Source organism: Aethina tumida, chromosome 2 (assembly GCF_024364675.1).
Source record: "Aethina tumida isolate Nest 87 chromosome 2, icAetTumi1.1, whole genome shotgun sequence".
NCBI classification, from domain to species: Eukaryota; Metazoa; Arthropoda; class Insecta; order Coleoptera; family Nitidulidae; genus Aethina; species Aethina tumida.
Genome location: NC_065436.1, coordinates 1380744 through 1406318, shown reverse-complemented (window position 1 = coordinate 1406318; position 25575 = coordinate 1380744). Strand labels below are relative to the sequence as shown.

The window sequence follows — 25575 nt, the reverse complement described above, 5'->3', positions numbered from 1 at the left end:
AATATTTATTATAATACAATTTGTGGTACTTGAAGAGTAATATTAAGAACTTAATTTAATCTAATCTTAAATTTTTTTTACCATATTTAAGTTATTATAAACTTCATATTTAATATAATAAAATTTGTGGGACTTATAAAGTAATGTTAAGAACTTAATCTAATATTTTAGACTCAAAATAATATTAGAAAAATTATGTTTTTTACCATATTTAAGTTTTTATTAACGTCATATTTAATATAATAAAATTTTTGGGACTTATAAAGTAATGTTAAGAACTTAATCTAATATTTTAGACTCAAAATAATATTAGAAAAATTATGTTTTCTACCTTATTTAAGTTTTTATTAACGTCATATTTAATATTATAAAATTTTTGGGACTTATAAAGTAATGTTAAGAACTTAATCTAATATTTTAGACTCAAAATAATATTAGAAAAATTATGTTTTTTACCATATTTAAGTACTTATAAACGTCATATTTAATATAATAAAATTTGTGGGACTTATAAAGTAATGTTAAGAACTTAATTTAATATTTTAGACTCAAAATAATATTAGAAAAATTATGTTTTTTACCATATTTAAGTTTTTATTAACGTCATATTTAATATAATAAAATTTTTGGGACTTATAAAGTAATGTTAAGAACTTAATCTAATATTTAAGACTCAAAATAATATTAGAAAAATGAAGTTTTTTACCATATTTAAGTTTTGATATCCGTCATATTTAATATAATAAAATTTGTGGGACTTATAAAGTAATGTTAAGAAATATTTAAGACTCAAAATAATATTAGAAAAATGAAGTTTTTTACCATATTTAAGTTTTGATATACGTCATATTTAATATAATAAAATTTGAGGGACTTATAAAGTAATGTTAAGAACTTAATCTAATATTTAAGACTCAAAATAATATTAGAAAAATTATGTTTTTTATCATATTTAAGTTCTTATAAACGTCATATTTAATATAATAAAATTTGTCATACTTATAAAGTAATGTTAAGAACTTAATCTAATATTTAAGACTCAAAATAATATTAGAAAAATGAAGTTTTTTACCATATTTAAGTTCTTATAAACGTCATATTTAATATAATAAAATTTGTGGGACTTATAAAGTAATGTGAAGAACTTAATTTAATATTTTAGACTCAAAATAATATTAGAAAAATTATGTTTTTTATCATATTTAGGTTCTTATAAACGTCATATTTAATATAATAAAATATTAAGAACTTAACCTAATTTTTTGGACTGAAAACTAATTTTAGACATTTATGTAGAATTTCGTAAATGAAAAGTGAAATTTTTACGACAAAATAAAACGAAAAACGGGCATAATGATCGGCGAGATAATGTGGCGCATCACTTTGTAAAATCAGGTGTTTCGGAGAGTTAAAACGGCCCCTTGTAAAATGGATTATGACTCTCGCACAATAAATTTTAATGCTAATATAAATACACTCGTACATTAGGACGTTACAGGTTTAATCTCGAGTCGCGGGAAGCGGCTTTAATTTTATTTTCGGTAGGAGGGGAAGAACATCCTAACAGGGAAAAAGGGAAATACATTAGACAGTTATAATGCCGGCACGCACTTAGCGTACCGGGGGCATAACTTAAATAGGAAAAACTTTTCTTTCAGCTCTTTAACAACTCAACTCGGCTCAACTCAACTCAACATCTGATTAATTCGCAAATTATTTCATTTTTCTAACATAAATGTAATTTTTTTTGTGATTTCTCGACCGAATGTGGGGGTGAGGGTTGTCAAATTTTATGGGGGGTGCTTCCGAACTGACCCTCAACATATGTTATGAATGCAACCTGCTGTTAATACACGATGAAACTCACATTAGAATGTTTTGATTTACTCTTTCCTTACTTGTTTATATTTATTTTTTAAGGGTGTGTTGAATAAATTATATTTTAATTCAATGTAACATAATTTTAAATATATATTTTTAATTAATAAATATCATATGCATGATATTTATTAATTAAATATAAAAAAATTAATATAAATATGTTCAACCCCCTCTTTGAGGGTTGTTTCTGAGAGTTTAAAAAACAAATAAATAAGTTTAGAAAAAACCTATAAAATTTATTATTAATTTAAAAAAATAAAATATAAAAAAATGAATATAAATATGTCCAACCCCCTTTTTAAGGGTTGTTTCTAAGTATTTAAAAAAGAAATAAATAAGTTTAGAAAAAATGTATAAAATTTATTAATAATTTAAAATAATAAAATAAAAAAAATGAATATAAATGTGTTCAACCCCATTTTTAAGGGTTGTTTCTAAGTATTTAAAAAACAAATAAATAAGTTTAGTAAAAATGTATAAAATTTATTAATAATTTAAAAAAATAAAATGTAAAAAAATGAATATAAATATGTTCAACCCCCTTTTTAAGGGTTGTTTCTAAGTATTTAAAAAACAAATAAATAAGTTTAGAAAAAATGTATAAAATTTATTAATAATTTAAAAAAATAAAATATAAAAAAATGAATATAAATATGTTCAACCCCCTTTTTGAGGGTTGTTTCTATGAGTTTAACAAACAAATAAATATGTTTAGAAAAAATGTATAAAATTTATTAATAATTTAAAAATATAAAATATAAAAAAATGAATATAAATATGTCCAACCCCCTTTTTAAGGGTTGTTTCTAAGTATTTAAAAAAGAAATAAATTAGTTTAGAAAAAATGTATAAAATTTATTAATAATTTAAAAAAATAAAATATAAAAAAATGAATATAAATATGTTCAACCCCCTTTTTGAGGGTTGTTTCTATGAGTTTAAAAAGCAAATAAATATGTTTAGAAAAAATGTATAAAATTTATTAATAATTTAAAAAAATAAAATATAAAAAAATGAATATAAATGTGTTCAACCCCATTTTTAAGGGTTGTTTCTAAGTATTTAAAAAACAAATGAATAGGTTTAGAAAAACTATCATTTAATAATAAAACTATTGAGTCCTCATTACTAATTAAATAGGTTTAAATTTTTGTAGCACATTATGTTAAATGAAGAGGAAATATGTTGGGGGTGGAATCCATGATAAGTATCGAAAAGTGCATCGCGTTTAAATCAAGCAGGTTAATAATAAAAAACGCGGCGAAGCGTGGTAAACTCAACGCCATATGTTCACCAGATTTCTATCGGTTCATCACCAAACTGAGGGGTGGATTACTTACCCTTGTTGTGAATTTAAATAATGTCAGAAGATTTTCTATTATCATCAATATATATAAAAATATTTTACTAATTTCTAATGATTATTTTATAATAATAATAATAATGAATTAAATAAAACCAATTAAGTTAATTGGTTAATTAATTAAAGAAACAGGCACAAAATGAAGGAATATTTTTAAAATTCAATGTAAAGTATTGTCAAATCTTGTGCATTTCAACCCAATAAATAATTTATCAGTGTACTCTTTCAGGTGGTTTTACAAATTTATTATTTATCAAAGAATTATTTATTTAATTCGAGGTCGAGTTACAAATTGACAATTAATTTCTTAAAATCATGACTTATATTATCAAATAATTGATTTTAAATTTTAACATTTGACTTAATGAATATACAAATTAATACGTAAAAAAATATTTATTTTTGGAGAGGTGAGAGTGTAAAAATCTAAAACATTGAAGTACCCGGAAGTAGCTTCAGCAGGACAACACACCCCCCGGATAAATTTTGAGAGCGCGTTGCAGTATCGACGGAAAAAGTAAGTGGCCGGTGTCCTGTGCAACGGCGGCGGCGACGGAGGCGGCGAATTTAATGTGCCTCCCTCAGGATCCATAAATTGTGCCGAGCAAGACGTAGTAAAGTTGTTAAATGAATTTACGGCCACTTGATAGTGGACACTGGGCCTCGTAAAATTTATAACTTTTCCATATATATTTTTATATATGAGTTAAGTGCTGGGGACCTAATTCTTCGGCCCCTCACCCCCCCTTACGAATTGATCAAGGTCGTAAATTTTTATTAAAAATGTTCTCCGTAATTTGTTAATTGTTGATTAATGTCTTGAAAATAAATTCTTTACTCTTGTATTGTTAAGAATTGTTGAAATGTTTAAATCGATGGATCATGTGGTTCAAAACGATTATGAATCAATTTAATAATTTTTAATATCTTTAATACTTTTTTTTTAATAAAATATTCTTATTCATCTATATTTCAACCTACAAATTATTCAATTTGAATAGATTTTGAGTGATTTCCCTCAAAATTGACGACTGAAATACTTAAGTCAAGAGTTCATGTGGTTTAAAAGGATCATGAATGATTTACATCACTTTTAACATTTTTAGTCCTTGTTTTTTGATAAAATATTCTTATTCATCTATATTTCAATCAATAAATAATTCAATTTGATTAGATTTTGAGTGATTTCCCTCAAAATTGACGACTGAAATACTTAAGTCAAGAGTTCATGTGGTTTAAAAGGATCATGAATGATTTACATCACTTTTAACATTTTTAGTCCTTGTTTTTTGATAAAATATTCTTATTCATCTATATTTCAATCAATAAATAATTCAATTTGATTAGATTTTGAGTGATTTCCCTCAAAATTGACGACTGAAATACTTAAGTCAAGAGTTCATGTGGTTTAAAAGGATCATGAATGATTTCCATCACTTTTAACATTTTTAGTCCTTGCTTTTTGATAAAATATTCTTATTCATCTATATTTCAATCAATAAATAATTCAATTTGATTAGATTTTGAGTGATTTCCCTCAAAATCGACGACTGAAATGCTTAAGTCAAGAGTTCATGTGGTTTAAAAGGATCATGAATGATTTCCATCACTTTTAACATTTTTAATCCTTGTTTTTTAATAAAATATTCTTACTCATCTATATTTTTACTAATAAATAATTCAATTTGAATAGATTTTGAGTGATTTCCCTCAAAATCGACGACTGAAATACTTAAGTCGAGAGTTCATGTGGTTTAAAAGGATCATGAATGATTTCCATCACTTTTAACATTTTTAGTCCTTGTTTTTTGATAAAATATTCTTATTCATCTATATTTCAACCAATAAATAATTCAATTTGATTAGATTTTGAGTGATTTCTCTCAAAATCGACGACTGAAATACTTAAGTCAAGAGTTCATGTGGTTTAAAAGGATCATGAATGATTTCCATCACTTTTAACATTTTTAATCCTTGTTTTTTAATAAAATATTCTTATTCATCTATATTTCAACCAATAAATAATTCAATTTGATTAAATTTAGAGTGATTTCCCTCAAAATCGACGAATGAAATGCTTAAGTTGAGAGTTCATGTGGTTTAAAAGGATCATGAATGATTTCCATCACTTTTAACATTTTTAGTCCTTGTTTTTTGATAAAATATTCTTATTCATCTATATTTCTACCAATAAATAATTCAATTTGAATAGATTTTGAGTGATTTCCCTCAAAATCGACGACTGAAATACTTAACTCAAGAGTTCATGTGGTTTAAAAGGATCATAAATGATTTACATCACTTTTAACATTTTTAATCCTTGTTTTTTGATAAAATATTCTTATTCATCTATATTTCTACCAATAAATAATTCAATTTGAATAGATTTTGAGTGATTTCCCTCAAAATTGACGACTGAAATACTTAAGTCAAGAGTTCATGTGGTTTAAAAGGATCATGAATGATTTCCATCACTTTTAACATTTTTAGTCCTTGTTTTTTGATAAAATATTCTTATTCATCTATATTTCAATCAATAAATAATTCAATTTGATTAGATTTTGAGTGATTTCCCTCAAAATCGACGACTGAAATACTTAAGTCAAGAGTTCATGTGGTTTAAAAGGATCATAAATGATTTCCATCACTTTTAAAATTTTTAGTCCTTGTTTTTTGATAAAATATTCTTATTCATCTATATTTCTACCAATAAATAATTCAATTTGAATAGATTTTGAGTGATTTCCCTCAAAATCGACTACTGAAATACTTAAGTCAAGAGTTCATGTGATTTAAAAGGATCATGAATGATTTCCATCATTTTTGACATTTTTAATCCTTGTTTTTTGATAAAATATTCTTATTCATCTATATTTCAACCAATAAATAATTCAATTTGATTAAATTTTGAGTGATTTCCCTCAAAATCGACGAATGAAATGTTTAAGTTGAGAGTTCATGTGGTTTAAAAGGATCATGAATGATTTCCATCACTTTTAACATTTTTAATCCTTGTTTTTTGATAAAATATTCTTATTCATCTATATTTCAACCAATAAATAATTCAATTTGATTAAATTTTGAGTGATTTCCCTCAAAATCGACGAATGAAATGTTTAAGTCAAGAGTTCATGTAGGTTAAAAGGATCATGAATGATTTCCATCACTTTTAACATTTTTAATCCTTGTTTTTTGATAAAATATTCTTATTCATCTATATTTCAACCAATAAATTATTCAATTTGAATAGATTTTGAGTGATTTCCCTCAAAATCGACGACTGAAATGCTTAAGTCAAGAGTTCATGTGGTTTAAAAGGATCATGAATGATTTCCATCACTTTTAACATTTTTAATCCTTGTTTTTTGATAAAATATTCTTATTCATCTATATTTCAACCAATAAATTATTCAATTTGAATAGATTTTGAGTGATTTCCCTCAAAATCGACGACTGAAATGCTTAAGTTAAGAGTTCATGTGATTTAAAAGGATCATGAATGATTTCCATCATTTTTGACATTTTTAATCGTTGTTTTTTGATAAAATATTCTAAATCATCTATATTTCAACTTACAAATTATTCGATTTGAAAAGAATTTGAGTGATTTCTCTCATAATCGATTGCTGAAATGTTCAAGTTTAGAGAGATTACGTGGTTTAAAACAATTGAGATTGGGAAGAAAAAGTGGACCACCCTTTTGTGTATAACCAGTAAATTAGCATCGTCTTGAAAATAAAATCGTTAAGAATGGCGGAGGCGCCCACATCTAAATAAAGTCAAGTGGCGACGGCTCCGATTGGCGGCAACCGGAAAACGCCAAGGGAAACCGATAAGTGTGTTCGTGTGCCGCGTTCATTACGCCCGACATGATTGGAAAAACAGACAATTTGTACGGTTTCATAAATCGAAGGAAAAATAAATGATTCATAAGCGGGCTCGCGTTTCGGTGGCGGAGAGAGAAGGGGGGCGGCCTGGGGAATTGGAGAAAAAAGGATAAGGAGAAAAAAATATATATATACGTAACAATTGCGGTGTGTGGACGTCGGGGGGTTTGCATTTCCATGTCGGTTGTCATGTTGCGGGGTAAAGCGGACCGGGCGCCACAACAGATTATTAACATATGGCCATTATTATATTAAAGCTAATTACCTGATATTTCATTAGGGTTCGTGTCGCTATCCTGGCAGACAGCACTACAAAAAGGACAAAAAGGAGAGCGACGCACGCGAACCGTACCGACACAAGTGGACGGATTTTCTGCCGTCCAATTTGTGCCCCGTTGTGCTCTTCGATGTCCTTGTTTCGCGGTCGATTGTCCCTTTTTCCCTTTTTTCTTTTTACTTTATTTTCGGGGGGCGGGGGGGAGATTTCCCTTTTCAACGGCACTCTACCAAATTGATTAATGACTAAACGTTTTTAACTCGCTTCTGCGGAATTATTCAAGATTTATTTACATAGTGTTTACAATTTTACACGCCAATTTACGAATTTTAGTTTATAACCCACTAAAAACAATTGGTCGTTAAACTACAATATTTTATTAAATCCTTTCTATTAACTTAACACGAATAATTTATCTAGTTAAACAAATTTTAATAAACAAATCACTCATAATCACTGATAATTGTTATATTAATCATAATCGATGAAAATCGACTGATTTTCAGTTGAAATACTTTTAAATAACAATAATTTACTGAAAAATTATAGTTAAACACCTTAAAAATGACTGAAGTCTTTCTTAAGTATTTCAAATCATTTGAAACATATTCGAGATTGATTATAAATTGATGTCACACATAATCGATTCAAACAGAATGATCTTAAAGTTGAAATCTGAGTAATAGAATAATATTTTATTGAAAAACAACAGTTAATTGCCTTAAAAGTGAGTCAAATCATTTATAATCCTTTCGAGTTGTCGATTATAAAGTGATATCACTCATAATCGTTAAAAATCAACTGATGTGTTGGTTGAAATATATTAAAACAACAATAATTTATTGAAAAATTATAGTTAAATACTTTAGAAGTGAATGATATCATTCATAAGCTTTACAAATCGTTTGAAATGAATTCGAGGTTGATTATAAATTGATATAACTCATAATTGATTCAAACAGAAAGATCTTTCAGTTGAAATCTGAATAATAGAATAATATTTTATTGAAAAACAACAGTTAAATGCCTTAAAAGTGAGTCAAATCATTTATAATCCTTTCGAGTAGTCGATTATAAAGTGATATCACTTATAATTGTTAAAAATCAACTGATATTTTGGTTGAAATATATTTAAGCAACAATAATTTACTGAAAAATTGTAGTTGAATACTTTAGAAGTGAATGAAATCGTTCATAAGCTTTTCAAATCGTTTGAAATATGTTCGAGGTTTATTATAAATTGATATCACTCATAATCGATTCAAACTGAATGATCTTACAGTTGAAATTTAAATAATAGTATAATATTTTATTGAAAAACCAAAGTTAATTGCCTTAAAAGTGAGTCAAATCATTTATAATCTTTCGAGTAGTCGATTATAAAGTGATATCACTTATAATTGTTAAAAATCAACTGATATTTTGGTTGAAATATATTTAAGCAACAATAATTTACTGAAAAATTGTAGTTAAATACTTTAGAAATGAACGAAATCATTTATAAGCTTTTCAAATCGTTTGAAATGTATTCGAGGTTGGTTATAAAATGTTATCACTCATAATCGATTCAAACAAACTTACAGTTGAAATCTGAATAATAGAATAACATTTTATTGAAAAACAACAGTTAATTGCCTTAAAAGTGAGTCAAATCATTTATAATCCTTTGGAGTTGTCATTTATAAAGTTATATCACTCATAATCGTTAAAAATCAACTGATATCTTGGTTGAAATATATTAAAACAATAATAATTTACTGAAAAATTATAGTTAAATACTTTAGAAGTGAATGAAAACATTCATAAGCGTTTCAAATCGTTTGAAATGTATTCGAGGTTGATTATAAATTGATATCACTCATAATCGATTCAAGCAGAATGATCTTTCAGTTGAAATCTGAATAATAGAATAATATTTTATTGAAAAACAATAGTTAATTGCCTTAAAAGTGAGTCAAATCATTTATAATCTTTCGAGTAGTCGATTATAAAGTGATATCACTTATAATTGTTAAAAATCAACTGATATTTTGGTTGAAATATATTTAAGCAACAATAATTTACTGAAAAATTGTAGTTAAATACTTTAGAAGTGAATGAAATCGTTCATAAGCTTTTCAAATCGTTTGAAATATGTTCGAGGTTTATTATAAATTGATGTCACTCATAATCGATTCAAACAGAATGATCTTACAGTTGAAATCTGAATAATAGAATAATATTTTATTGAAAAACAACAGTTAATTGCCTTAAAAGTGAGTCAAATCATTTATAATCCTTTCGAGTAGTCGATTATAAAGTGATATCACTTATAATTGTTAAAAATCAACTGATATTTTGGTTGAAATATATTTAAACAACAATAATTTACTGAAAAATTGTAGTTAAATACTTTAGAAGTGAATAAAATCGTTCATAAGTTTTTCAAATCGTTTGAAATATGTTCGAGGTTTATTATAAATTGATGTCACTCATAATCGATTCAAACAGAATGATCTTACAGTTGAAATCTGAATAATAGAATAATATTTTATTGAAAAACAACAGTTAATTGCCTTAAAAGTGAGTCAAATCATTTATAATCCTTTCGAGTTGTCGATTATAAAGTGATGTCACTCATAATCGTTAAAAATCAACTGATATCTTGGTTGAAATACATTTGAACAACAATAGTTTACTCAAAACTTATAGTTAAATACTTTAGAAGTGAATGAAATCATTCACAAGCTTTTCAAATTGTTTTAAATGTATTCGAGGCTGATTATAAATTGATATCACTCATAATCAATCCAAACAGAATGATCTTACAGTTGAAATCCGAATAATAGAATAATATTTTATTGCAAAACAACAGTTAATTGCCTTAAAAGTGAGTCAAATCATTTATAATCCTTTCGAGTTGTCGATTATAAAGTGATATCACTCATAATCGTTAAAAATCAACTGATGTGTTGGTTGAAATATATTAAAACAACAATAATTTACTGAAATATTATAGTTAAATACTTTAGAAGTGAATGAAATCATTCACAAGCTTTTCAAATTGTTTTAAATGTATTCGAGGCTGATTATAAATTGATATCACTCATAATCGATCCAAACAGAATGATCTTACAGTTGAAATCCGAATAATAGAATAATATTTTATTGCAAAACAACAGTTAATTGCTTTAAAAGTGAGTCAAATCATTTATAATCCTTTCGAGTTGTCGATTATAAAGTGATATCACTCATAATCGTTAAAATTCAACTGACATCTTTTGTTGAAATATATTTAAACAACAATAATTTACTGAAAAATTATAGTTAAATACTTTAGAAGTGAATAAAATCATTTATAAGCTTTTCAAATCGTTTGAAATGTATTCGAGGTTGATTATAAATTGATATCACTCATAATGGATTCAAACAGAATGATCTTACAGTTGAAATCTGAATAATAGAATAATATTTTATTGAAAAACAATGGTTAATTGTCTTTAAAGTGAGTCAAATCTTTTATAATCCTTTCGAGTTGTCGATCATAAGGTGATATCACTCATAATCATTAAAAATTGACCAATATTTTGGTTGAAATACATTTAAATAATAATAATTTACTGAAAAATTATTTTAACCGATTGTTAATTAACATTAAAAATAAAATTAGGATGTTTGATAGGAAAGAATAGAAAAAAATTGATCCGTTTCCGGTGAACAGATATAAAACAAGACGGCACGAAGAACCAATATCGATTAATAAATAGGGGTGGCGCATTTCGTTTTTCCCACGGACTCTTCAGACCGCCTTAATTTCAACGGAAGATCTCCGTTAAAATCCGTTTAAATGACAACTCGTCCTCTCCTCCGTCCCCGTATCGATTATCAATTACTCATATTTTAGCCCTCCTAACGGGGAACGACGTTCGAGTATCGCTTGATTGATATTTATGTTATTTGTCATCAGGAAAAATATTGGTGCATTAGTGTCGCACCCTCTGAAAACCTGGAATCATGCAATTGCACATGTGACACGGAATGATCACAATCGATATTCGGACGTTTTAGGGTTTAATGAGCAAATTCCACTCAACACAAATACATAATACAATTTTAATTTCATTTCATGAAAATACTCAAAAAAAGAACTAAATTTTTCAGACATCTGAAGAACTATTGATAAATAAAAAATTAATTTTTGGATTATCCAAGGAATAATATTAATAATATCTGAGGATTCTTAACTTTTTTTTTGTAAAGTTGTATTAACAAACTTTAATTTTTATCCACATTTTCGAAAGTTTCCTTGTTAGCTTAACAAGAGTGTTGATTGTCCCCCACAATATGAAAAAGCTTCGAGATCGTCGTTTACTTTGAAGTCTGCAGTTCTGTACTTGCACAAGTTTTAAGAACCAGTTGCTGCAACTTCCTTGAACGTAACTTCCGACAGAAACAGTGATTGTTTGTCCCGCCTATCGATTCCTCGACTCGGGCCAACATCCCGCCAACATCCTACAAACACGCCGAGTGGACATTGCCGTCCATTGTGGCCGATGGTATGTCATTAAAATACAACCGGTATTTACCTGTCCGGCAATATGGATTTTCCCCCGTATTGGGAAAAAGTGAACCGATGAAATTTCGTGAGGTCCAACTACGTAATGAATGGACATAAATAATATTAACATGGAACGAGGGGTTAAGTGACGTATAATCAGGTGACGGCACTTCCACGTTTCCCACGCCTTTCACTCGTATCACTAACCTGTTATTAATTGGCGTACTGTCGTGAGATGACAATTTTCCACTTTTCCACGTTTTTTTATTTTTATGTTTTATGTTCGGCCACACTGAAAACGTGGAATACGAACACATGGCTTTGGTTCATAATTGATTTTTACTACAAGTAGGTTACAGGACAGTTGCTTACTTAACTAATTCAATAATTTTTAAAATAATTCTGTACTTCTTTGAAAAGCTCATGAATGATATGATTCACTTTGAGTATATTTTTGTTATTTAAATGTATTTCACCCAAAATTTTTAACGATTATGTGTGATATCACTTTATAATCGACAACTCGAAAGGATTATTAATGATTTGACTCACTTTTAAGGCAATTAACTGTTGTTTTTCAATAAAATATTATTCTATTATTCAGATTTCAACTGTAAAATCATTCTGTTTGAATCGATTCTGAGTGATATCAATTTATAATCAACCACGAATACATTTCAAACGATTTGAAAAGCTTATGAATGATTTCATACACTTCTAAAGTATTTAACTATAATTTTTCAGTAAATTATTGTTGTTTAAATATATTTCAACTAAGATATCAGTTGATTTTTAACAATTATGAGTGATATCACTTTATAATCGACAACTCGAAAGGATTATTAATGATTTGACTCACTTTTAAGGCAATTAACTGTTGTTTTTCAATAAAATATTATTCTATTATTCAGATTTCAACTGTAAGATCATTCTGTTTGAATCGATTATGAGTGACATCAATTTATAATAAACCTCGAACATATTTCAAACAATTTGAAAAGCTTATGAATGATTTCATTCACTTCTAAAGTATTTAACTATAATTTTTCAGTAAATTATTGTTGTTTAAATGTATTTCAACCAAGATATCAGTTGATTTTTAACGATTATGAGTGATATCACTTTATAATCGAAAACTCGAAAGGATTATAAATGATTTGACTCACTTTTAAGGCAATTAACTATTGTTTTTTAATAAAATATTATTCTATTATTCAGATTTCAACTGTAAGATCATTCTGTTTGAATCGATTATGAGTGATATCAATTTATAATCAACCTCGAATATATTTCAAATGATTTGAAAAGCTTATGAATGATTTAATTCACTTCTAAAGTATTTAACTATAATTTTTCAGTAAATTATTGTTGTTTAAATTTATTTCAACCAGTTTTTATATACAATCAAATTTACATAAAAATAAATACTAAATAAATTAAATAATTTAATTTTTATGATTATACACAACAATGTAAATAATTTAATATATTTATTAGAATTTCTTATATAAATATTTAAATATTTTAAAAGTAGAAAATTTTTAAACTATTTTTCTCATATTTTATGAATTTAGTCTTGTTGTAAATATTTTTTAGGATTATTTTTAAAATGCCTAATTGAAGAAGGAGAAAAATTTAGCATTAAGTCCATAAATTATAATTTTCTAAAATTATTTCTGCCTTAATATAAATTAGATAATTTTCTTCAATTATTTTTACTATAATAAAAAATATTAAAATCAGTTTTATTGTTAAAATTACTTGCAAAAAATATTAAACAGTAAATTTAGGCGACACAAAATATAATTCAAAAGAAAAATATAGAAATTGCGTTAATTATTTTCGACAGGGTGGACTATAAAACGGCGAATTTCACAGTCGGAAATCCGACCCCGATATCAAGTTGTCGGGCGGAATTAGCATACACCTTCAAACCCTCGTCTCCTGTCCAATTTCGTCCCCGGACAATCCCACATCTAACCCTAAAAAGGCGACCTACCAAATTTAGAATCCTCCTCTCCCGGTTAAATTTTTTGTTCTGCAGCAACATTGGAAAAGTGAACGAGAAAAATGTGTGACAGTTTCACCGTTTAGACGATTTGGGGTTGATTTTACCCTAATTGATCCGTGTTATTAATTTTTTTTGCTAGATAATTATTTATAATAATATAATTTTCGGGAATAAACCCTAAAAATGATTATTTTTATTATGATTTTATTAAATCTTTGAGCACTCTTTACTTTTCCACCCCTCCAATATTGGGTTAACCCAAATCGGGTTAGTTAAAACATTTTCGTTCATCGTTATCTCTAGTTCACGTTTAGCCTGATTGTACCGCAATCAAATTATCCTCCACCCTTCATCCCCGTCCTCCACATCTTCATCCACTTCGCCGCCGACTGTACGAACATAAATCCGACTCGCGGGGTTGAAAAACATAATTTCGCGTTCTGTATAATTAATCGCGACGATTATCGATTCGGACACGTGCGGAAAACCTGGAAAATCGGGACCGGTTCAGCGGGAAAAGGGAAACTCATAAATAAATGATGTGCGGGTTCGCCTTTCTCTCGTCGAGATCTTCGAATGTGTACACAGAATCAACGAGTTGGCTTTTATTTAATAAGAGGAACGAATTTTCGTCTCAACGTTTTCTAATTTATCTCACAATTTTTTCTAACTAAACTGTGTTAAGAATATGAGTATAATTTAAATTTTGTTTTAAGATGTTTAATATATAAAAAAGGAAAAAAGAGAAGAAATAAATAGTAATTTAATTAATTTAATTTAAAATTAATTTTTTATGAAAATATTTTGCCATTTTTCAGTTTCATTTCCTGAAATATGAATTGGAAATTCAATTGCCTCAACTGTGAATGAATTAAAACTAAAATGACGAAAACAAAAAGTAAAGAAAATATATTATATAACTTTATTTGAACGAGAAGTTTTGTTGTTTTTAATTTTTTATTAATACTGCCGAAATTATAAAAGAAATATTCAAAATTTACATTTGTGAATAAAAAAAAGAGGAAAAAAAGGAAGAAGTGAACAGTAAAATAGTATTTAAATATGTTTTAATAATAAATATTTATTCATTTTAATTTATTCCCTTATTTTTTATGAAAAAATGAAAATATTTTGCCATTTTCAGTTTCTTTTCCTGAAATATGAATTGAAAATTCAATTGCCTCAACTGTGAATGAATTAAAACCAAAATGACGAAAACAAAAAGTAAATAAAATATATTATATAACTTTATTTGAACGAGAAGTTTTGTTGTTTTTAATTTTTTATTAATACTCCTGAATTTATAAAAGAAATATTCAAAATTTACATTTGTGAATAAGTAAAAGATGAAAAAAAAGGCAGAAATGAATAATAAAATAGTATTTAAATATATTTTAATAATAAATATTTATTAATTTTAATTTATTTCCTTATTTTTAATGAAAATATGAAAATATTTTGTCATTTTCTTGAAATATGAATAAGAAATAAGTAATAAATTGGATAAATAACATAACTAGAATTAAACAAATATGAAAATTAACATTGAAAATTAATTTTGGTTGTTTTGTGTACGAGTAATTTTATTCTAATCCTCATTTTAATTATTTATTGTATTACAGGACTCGAATAAAATTGACCCGTCGATATATGACTTTAAGGTATAGTAAATCAATGTATGTTTGTTGTTTTTTGTTTTATTATCATTTATTTGCTGTTATTTGTGTTGTGTGTGTGTGTATATTTGATTTTTGTCGTAACATTATTATTTCATAGGTGTGAACTATTAATGACTTTATGAATATTTAATTGCACCATTTTTTTCAATTTTATGATGGCACTCTCGTGACAACGATTAAAAATTGTCTGCACTCAAAACTAAAACTACTCCCACTGCTTCATGAGATTTATTAATCACTATTATCGAAACATCTTGTCATAGAAAATTCATAATAAATCTGGAACAATAATACTATACACAAACTGGTCGTAGACACAATCATATGATATTTATGTCCGAATGAATATTCATGTGTTTCGCTTTAAGTAATCGGTTTGCATTAGTGCAATGACTCCATATTTAAAAATAATAAGCCTTAATTGCACGGAACTGACCCACACATGTACAGACTGTTAATTCGACTAATCACTATTAGTTAAGCCCTCTTTAATATTCACTTAATATGGACTTTTATCAATTTTGTATAAATATTTTGGGGGAATCACAGAAAATGTATTTTACTTTCATTTATATTTTATTAAGTAATAAAATAAATATTCAATATTTATTTAGGTTTGTTATATATTTTATTAATTTTCTTGAAATTATGAAAGAATTATTCATTATTTATGTTTGAGAATAGGTAATAATAGAAAAAATATAGAAAATGGGGAGTAAAATAATATTCATTTTTATTTGAATAACAAATATTTATTCATTTGAATTTAATACACTCTTTTTTTATGAAAGTATGAATATATTTTGTCATTTTTAATTATTTTCTTCTAAATATAAAATGAAAATTTAATAGTCTTGTTTATGAATGTATAAAAATGAAAAAGAGGTAATAAAAAATGTTTTAAATAATTATATTTAGATGAAAACATCCATTATTTCAATTTTTTTATTAATTTTCTTGAATATATGAGAGAAATAATTATTATTTACATTTGTTTAATAAATAACAGAAGAAAACATATAGAAAATTGACAGTAAAATAATATTTAATTTTATTTGGATAACAAATATTTATTAATTTGAATTTATTCCATTATTTTTTTATGAAATTATGAATATTTTTAATTATTATATTCGAAATATGAAATGAAAATTGAATAGTTTTATTTATGAATGAATAGATATGAAAAAGAGGTAATAAAGAATGCCTTAAATAATTATATTTGAATGAAAACATACATTATTTCAATTTTTTATTAATTTTCTTGAATCGATGACAGAAATATTCATTATTTACGTTTGTGAACAAATAACAGAAGAAAATATATAAAATGGAGAGTAAAATAATATTTAATTTTATTTGAATAACAAATATTTATTCATTTGAATTTACTACATTATTTTTTTATGAAAGTGTGAAAATATTTTGTCAGTTTTCATTATTTTCTTCGAAATGTGAAATGAAAATTTAATAATCTTGTTTAAGAATGAATAAAAATGAAAAATTGGTAATAAAAGATGCCTTAAATATTTATTTATTTAAATGATAAATGATTTTTATTAATTTTCCTGAAATTATGAAAGAAATATTCATTATTTATGTTTGTTAATAAGTAACAAAAGAAAAAATATAGAAAATGGAGAATAAAATATTATTTAAGTTTATATGAATAATAAATATTCATTCATTTTAATTTATTTGATTATATTTTATGAAAATATGAAATAAAAATTTAATAGTCATAGATAAAAGGGAATAAAAAATAAAACTGTATCAAATAATTATATTTAAATGAAAAATTTATAGTTTTTATTAGTTTTTTAATAATTTTCTAGAAATATTATTTAAATTTACGTATTTTATTCACATAAAAATTTATTACTGGTCTCATTTACTTAATTATTTTTAATTAATTCAATATTTCTTTGGGTATATTTTCTATTATGTTAAGTTAGATTTCTAGGTTATGTTAGGTTAGGTTAGGTGAAGTTAGGTTAGTAAGTTAAAAAAACTCAATTTAAATAATAAATATTTATTATTTATTAATTATTTTATTGTGTTTTAGAAAAACATGGAATTAATAAAATTTCAGTTATAAATAAAATCTGGTATCTAATAAATAAATTAAAAATCTTACTGATGATAAATAATTATTGTGGTATGTTCAACAATTTCGTGTACAAATACACATCGTAAATTTTAAATAGTGTTCGAAACCGATAATTTGTCCTTTTTACAAATCGTATGGAAATTAGTTGTACACCAAACTTTATTGGTTGATTATAAATTATTCATGGCGACCAATTCTAATACACGTATTAAGTTAATAATACGGTTATTATATTAGTTATTATCGATAAATTTAACCTAACTATACTTTGTCGAGGATTATATTTATTTGTTTATGTATTATATAAATTATTTATACATTTTGTTTAGTTTTTTTATATTGTAACTGTAATTGTGTTGGCACACCTGAAACCCCCCAAAACCCAAAGCCGGAAATAAAAAAAAATAAAAGATACCCCCAAAAAACAGTAGCAGAAGCCGGCAGCAACAGTATCCGTATCCCACATCCGCATATCCGCCACACACCGTGCATTGTCCGCGTTTCGCAGCCCCGCATTTTCGTCTCTACTGTACGAGAGCGTGTCCGTGGCACGGTGGTGGCGGGTGGGGGTAAAATGGCGGCCGCGGTGGGTGAGGAAGTGACGTACGGATCGATAGGGCCCGCCGCTCGATTGGTCCGCGCCGTGACGGGGGCGGCGCCCGCCACGGGCCCCGCACAGCTTTACTGTATCACTGATTTCGCCCGCCGCGTACTCTATTCTTGCGCCGGAAAAACCGAATTCCCTCTTTTCGCTCTGTTTTGTTTTGTGGATTTTTTTCGGCTATTTTTAGTCGCGAATTTTATTTTGGCAGGTTGGTATTTGCCAAAGCTGAAATGAATAAAACGTAAACTGTGCTAAAAGGTGAATTGTTACCTGTTTGTTGGCATTTGATCATTAATTTATTTGTAGGGGTGGTTTTTTGGTGGACATTGAGGGCTCCTTAAGAAAAAACAACATTAACTTAGACACTTTCGTTACACGCTCAGTTGCGCCATTTTATTTTTATCAGTTCCACCAACTTAAACATAGTTATTAAGATCATTCCCTACAAGCTCCTTACACTGTTAACAAGAAAGTAAGATAAAAACAAAACTGTAAACTGAAAAAATTATTAAAACAATTTAAAATAAAAAGTTATTACGTTTATTAGTTTTATCATTTTGTAAGAGTTGTTTTTGGCAGATATTGAAGGTTTCTTTAGAAAAAACAACAACATTAACTTAGACACTTTCGTTACACGTACGGTCCCGCCATTTTATTTTTATCAGTTCTACCAACTTAAACTATTAAGATCATTCCCTACAATCTACACTGTTAACAAGAAAGTAAAATAAAAACTAGAACTTGTACACTGAAAAAATTATTAAAACAATTTAAAATAAAAGTCTGTGGTTTTTTATTAGTTCACAAACAATATTATTAAATATTTATTCCAAATTTACAATGTTAAAAAATAACAAAATATATCACTTAAATCAAATTACATTATTTATTTTTTGTTTATAATTAATCTACATATTTGTTATTCTTTAATAAATAAATTTTATGTCTATTTCATACTTGTCATAAAACTAATTAAAGAATAAAAAATGATAACATATTTTATTATTTATAATATTTCAATTTTCTCATCTCATTTTTTATTAATTTACAGACGAAGTAATTAAATATTAATTTACTAGGAAAATAATTAAATAATTAAAAATGACGAAATGTCTATTTAAATTAAATTGTAATAAATTTCAATATTCCTCTTCTTTATTAAAAATTATTTCACATTTTTCCCTTCTTGTTTTTATTATTCACTCACAAACAAGATTATTAAATACATATTTCACATTTCACATTAGAATTTGTTATTAAAATAATGTTAATATTAATTCATGAATATAATTAAAGTAAATAAGTATTAATATTAATTTGTTTCATTTCAATTTTTTCCATTCACAGATATAAAAATAGTAACAGAAATATTATTTAAAGAATCCTGATTAAAATCTAAATTAAACAACCGACGATTTTACCTAGGAGTGTACAACACCCCGTTCCCGTTTCGTTCCAGTTTGATTTGTGGATAGACAACCGTAATAAATCAATAGTGACATTCATTCAAATACATCAATACGAAAAGTCGACTGGTAAATAGTTCTGAGGGAATTTATAATTTCTTCCATGTTCGCTTTCTGAGCCAACACGAAAAACTGCTGCTTAGTAATTACGTAATTTCAACCATCCATAGATATTTAACAGGATTCGTATAATTACTTTAATTACCACACAGTATTCATTATGTTGATTTATTCTTGGTTATTAGATGTAAACTTGGATGAACTTTACCAAGTTAGAAATAGTTCAGTTTAGTTATATTAATTAAGGAAAAGTGGCAACAACGTAAAGTAACCTCACTATTATTACAGACCTATTACGTCATCATTATTATTTGGTGGGCTATTTAAATATTCAAACATAAATATCCCATAATTACATATTATACAGAAGTAGTGTCTGGACATCACTGAAGACTCTTCTAAGCCACATCATAAACCTGTTGACTCTACACCACTCTAATCCAAGATGTGTGTGAGAGGAAGCATAGACTTGCACAGTGGATTTCTCTTCTTCTGTGGTACCTTCTGACTATTAAGTATGGCCAATCAAAGTCTGGACTCATTACTGAAGGTGACTCCATACCATATTCCAAACCTGTTGCTCTCTATACCACCCTAATAATTGATGAATAAGTTTTGTGAGAGGAAGCACAAACTTGCTCAGTGGATTTCCCTTCTTCTGTGATACTTTCTGACTATTAAGTATGGCCAAACAAAGTCTGGATTCATCACTAAAGATCAAACCTGTTGCTCCCTATACTTTTCCAATTACTGACAAAGATGTTTTGTGAGAGGAAACACAAACTTCTGCAGTGGGTTTCACCTTCTTCTCCATTAATTATAGCCAAACAAAGTCTGGACTGATCACTGAAGACGACTCCATACCATATCCCAAACCTGTTGTTTCCTATATCACTCTAATAATTGATAAAGGTGTTTTGTGAGAGGAAGCACTGACTTGCACAGTGGATTTCCCTTCTTCCGTGATACTTTCTGACCATTATGTGTGGCCAAACAAAGTCTGGACTGATCACTGGAGATGAGTCTATGCCATATTCCAAACCTGCTTTTCCCTGTACGACTCCAATCATTGACTGAGATGTTTTGTGAGAAGAAGCATTGTCTGTCACAGTTCATCCATAATTTCCATATGGAATTCCTGCCTCTCTTAAGCCCATAATTGATCCTCTATTAAATTAAATATTGTCACCAAAACCTTTCGTCCTTAAGGGTGCAAAAAGAAGCCCTCAAGTACCAATCAAACAAAAAGCAACAGGGCCAAAAAATTAAAAGTGATAAAAAACAAAATTGAGCAATCATCCCCCCAACAATCGACGTTCTCACGTCAGACAATTAGCAGCCCAGTGTGGAAGCCAAGTGGGAAATCGGTTTTATTGCATGCACTTCCCAAGCACACCGCACACACCGTATATCCGTCAAACCAGAAAATAATTCATCATTCGGAAAAGTGGTTAATTTAATATAGCGATTAGGACAAGTGTCCGGGACACGTGCTCCTAATTTCCGATGCAGTCTCGCCCGTTTTTGGGCCGTGGGGTCGGGCACACGCGTCCCGACGACGTTTCGTGCGCCGTTGCGTAAGCACCGGTGGGGCGGTGCACCCCTTTCGTACACGCCGAATAACGCCGGCGACACTTATTTTATTATCGTTGCGGATTAATTAAGTTCGAGTGGTGTGTTTGTTCAGTTTCTTTGTTGGACGATTGCTGTTTAAATTGTGCCTGTCTGTTTGAATGACACGGTGTCTAATTCTTTACACTTTCATGTTAACAACAACAAAAATACAATAAACTTAAGTTTGAGACTTTAAATAAAATTATGAAAAAAGAAATGAATGTAGTTCCTCCTTTGTAAGTGATGAATTTGAGGAGTTGACGTAAATGAATGTGGTTTTGTGGGGTGTTGCGCAAGGGTGAGGGTAACTGACCCATTTCCAATCTATCCGAATATTGCTGAATAACAAGACTGACATTTATTTTATTATTATTGCGGATTAATTAAGCCGGAGTGCTCCCTCACAATCAATAGTTAGATATCTTTGCCGATTTGTTGGTTTTGTAATCTATTTAGGGTGGATAATAACTATTAACTCAAATCATTCTAACAAATTGTTATTACTATCGTGCTTCCCAACAATTATTCTTATAAACTATTAAGAATGCTGCATAATTTAATTACAACAAATTTGATAATAAATTAATTAATATAAACATTTGTATATTTATTTTGTATTACAATTTTACAAGTAATAATTATATGTTAATTACTGAATATTTTCTCTTTTAATTTATAATTAATAATTAAAATTAGGTACTTATAATTCCTAACTAAAAATAGTTAAATTAAAAAGATTTTACTGTATGTAAATTAGTTTCATTAAAAATATTAAGTTTAATTAGACTGTTGGATGAATTATATGATTATATATAAAAATATATAATAATCAATAATCAATATCTATGAGAAACTTTGAAAAAAAATAAAATTATACTTCTATTATATTTTTAAATTGTGTAATTTAGTTATTACAAATTAAATGACTGAATATGAAAGTTTTACTAATAAATAACGTGTTTTTAGTATAAATTTTTGTCTAATATTTATAATTTTTATTTATTCCAAAAATTTTATGTATAATTTATGTAATAAAGTATAATTTTATTATTTATTAGATTTAATTTGACAGTTTTAAATTATTTATTAAAATTATTGATTAAAATTAATATTAATTAATATTTAATTTGACAGTTTAACTTTTTAGCTGTTAACAAAATGATTTTTAATATATTATCATAAAATTTTTATATATTAACTAAATTTTCATAGAAAATTATTTAAAATTTCAATAATTTTATTTATAAGATCTGTAATAAAAGCTTTAAAAAAATAAACTCCACTTTTTATATCTTTATACTGTATAATTGGTCTATTAATTTGATTTAATTCGACATTTTTATAATTATTTATTATAATTATTGATTAATATTGATAATAATTAACACTTAATTTGACAGCTTAACTTTTAGTAGCTAAATAAAATGGTTTTTAATATATTTTCATAAAATTTTTATTCAATAACTAAATTTTAATAGAAAATTATTTAAAATTACAAAAATTTCATATAGAATGTCTGTAATAAAAGCTTTAAAAAGATAAACTCCACTTTTTATATCTTTATATTGTATAATTGGACTATTAATTTGACTTAATTTGACATTTTTGCAATTATTTATTAAAATTATTGTTTAAAATTAATAATAATTAACACTTAATTTGACAGTTTAACTTTTAGCAGCTAAATAAAATGATTTTTAATATATTTTCATAAAATTTTTATCTAATAACTAAATTTTTATAGAAAATTATTTAAAAATTCAAAAATTTTATTTATAAGATCTGTAATAAAAGCTTTAAAAAGATAAACTCCACTTTTTATATCTTTATACTGTATAATTGGACTATTAATTTGATTTAATTCGACATTTTTACAATTATTTTTTATAATTATTGAATAAAATTAATATTAATTAACAGTTAATTTGACAGTTTAACTTTTAGCAGCTAAATAAAATGGTTTATAATACATTTTTATAAAATTTTTATTCAATAACTAAATTTTAATAGAAAATTATTTAAAATTACAAAAATTTCATATAGAATGTCTGTAATAAAAGCTTTAAAAAGATAAATTCCACTTTTTATATCTTTATACTGTATAATTGGTCTATTAATTTGATTTAATTCGACATTTTTACAATTATTTATTATAATTATTGATTAAAATTAATATTAATTAACACTTAATTTAACAGTTTAACTTTTTAGCTGTTAAATAAAATGGTTTTTAATATATTTTCATAAAATTTATATTTTAATAATTAAGTTTTAATAGAAAGTTATATATAATTTCAATAATTTTATATATAATATCTGTAATAAAGCTTTAAAAAATAAAGTCCAGTTTTTATATCTTCATTTTACATAGTTTGACTATTAATTTGATTTAATTCTGACAATTTTGCAATTATTAATTATAATTATTGATTAAAATTATTATTAATTGATACCTAATTTGACTTTTTAAGAATTAAAATAATATATTTTCGAACATTTTTTATTTAATAATTAAATTTTAATAAAAAATAAAAGCTTTAAAAAGACAAACTTTAATTTTCTTTATTATATTGTAAAATTTGATTTAATTTTATGGTTTTACTATTATTAATTATCACTATTGATTAAAATATTATTAATTAACATTTAATTTGACAGTTCAACTTTAAGTGTTTGACAGTTTTCAGTTACTAATTAAAAAATTAATTTTAGAAGTATAAATTCATTAGTTAATTAATAACTTGATTTGACAGTTTTACAAACAATTATCATTTAGCAGAGTTCTTAAAATTGGAAATAGTTTTAATTTTAAATATTTACAATATTACAATTATTAATTAATTAAATTTTACAAGTAAAATAATTAATTAATCGAGTGTATTTAGCGTCCCCTTTAATTATCGTTTTCATATTTCAGACGAGAATATTAGAAGACGCCTCAATAATGTGTAATTCCTGGTCCCCAAGACACAACGTAAGTACCAATCTATAATCATTACTCTCTTTCTTTCTCTCTTTCCATTTTCCCCCCTTTTATTTAACACGACCTACGAAATTATCTTCGAATTCGTTTCGTCCCACATAAACGGCATAATAAACATACGTGTACGATATGGAATTTTTAATAATGCAGAACGAACGAAAGCGAAATTGAATTAATGCGGACATAACGGAGAATTGTGGTGAATTATGTACTAAATAAACAAAATTGATTCGTATTCATTTTACTCAAAATTATGGTGGATGCGCCGGTTTAGTTAAAACTGTCAAATTGAGTCAAACTAATTATTTTTTTTAAGTAAATTGTTATTAAATTTAATAAATTACTTTGTTTATTAATGGCTTTATTATTGAATTTATAAATAATTATATGTTTTAGTGCCTCATTTAGGTCCCAATAATTTGTGATCCTATAGTCCATTCAAACTTGTTACCATCGACCTTGACCAGGATCCCTCTTTTACACAAAAATGTTTGGTAAAAATATCTTCAATTAATTCTATATTTTTTATCACACAATAAAAAAAATATTTTGTTGTCCCCCTTATTCTGAGAGTGATTAAAATTGAAAAAAAATGTTTTATTTCAATTTAAAAGAAGTTAAAGTTACGTCCCATAAAACGAACAGTGGTTAAAACTTTCCGACAAATGTGAAAATAATTGTCTTTAAAGCCGATTAGGAAGCCCACCCCCGAAACTTTCCGTCTCGCACACATCCATAAAACCACCGCCTCAACAACCAAAAGTTGGAACCTCCCGCACCTTTTTATAAGCCACTAATGCCGGATAATTTGTGCGCCGAATGAGATAATTTGTAAGCAAAACCGTTGTGGGGGGGGGCACCCGAAAAGACAAATTGGGGTGGGCGCCTCTAAATTAGCCCGGACTCGGGATAAATCTACCCCGGCTCCCCATTCCGGGACAAACGAGCGGCAATGAAATTACTGCGATTATCACTTGTCTCTGGTAATAACTCTTCATCTGTTTCGGGCGAGTTTGTGTCGGGGGCGAGGGCCGCTTGCCGACGTAATAGTTCAATTAATTCTGATCTCGCCGCGAACGTTATTTATACAAATAGCAAGGAGA

General features: G+C 26.5%; 1 protein-coding gene and 1 long non-coding RNA gene across 5 annotated transcripts in view; both read left to right on the top strand.

Annotated features, from left to right (window-relative positions):
- LOC109602217 (inhibitory POU protein) overlaps positions 1-25575 on the top strand; it is a 50864-nt gene that overhangs the window by 3933 nt on the left and 21356 nt on the right. For 2 of the 4 annotated variants that reach the window (XM_020018544.2, XM_049963460.1), the window contains exon 2: positions 24407-24463. The exons of the other annotated variants lie outside the window; for them this stretch is intronic. In XM_020018544.2, the coding sequence (XP_019874103.1) occupies positions 24407-24463 (57 nt within the window). The remainder of the gene's footprint in view (positions 1-24406; positions 24464-25575) is intronic. 4 annotated transcript variants of the gene reach the window in all.
- On the top strand, positions 18065-18890 carry LOC126264668 (uncharacterized). Its single transcript, XR_007547333.1, has 2 exons — positions 18065-18607; positions 18656-18890. It is a non-coding gene; the product is annotated as an uncharacterized LOC126264668 (long non-coding RNA).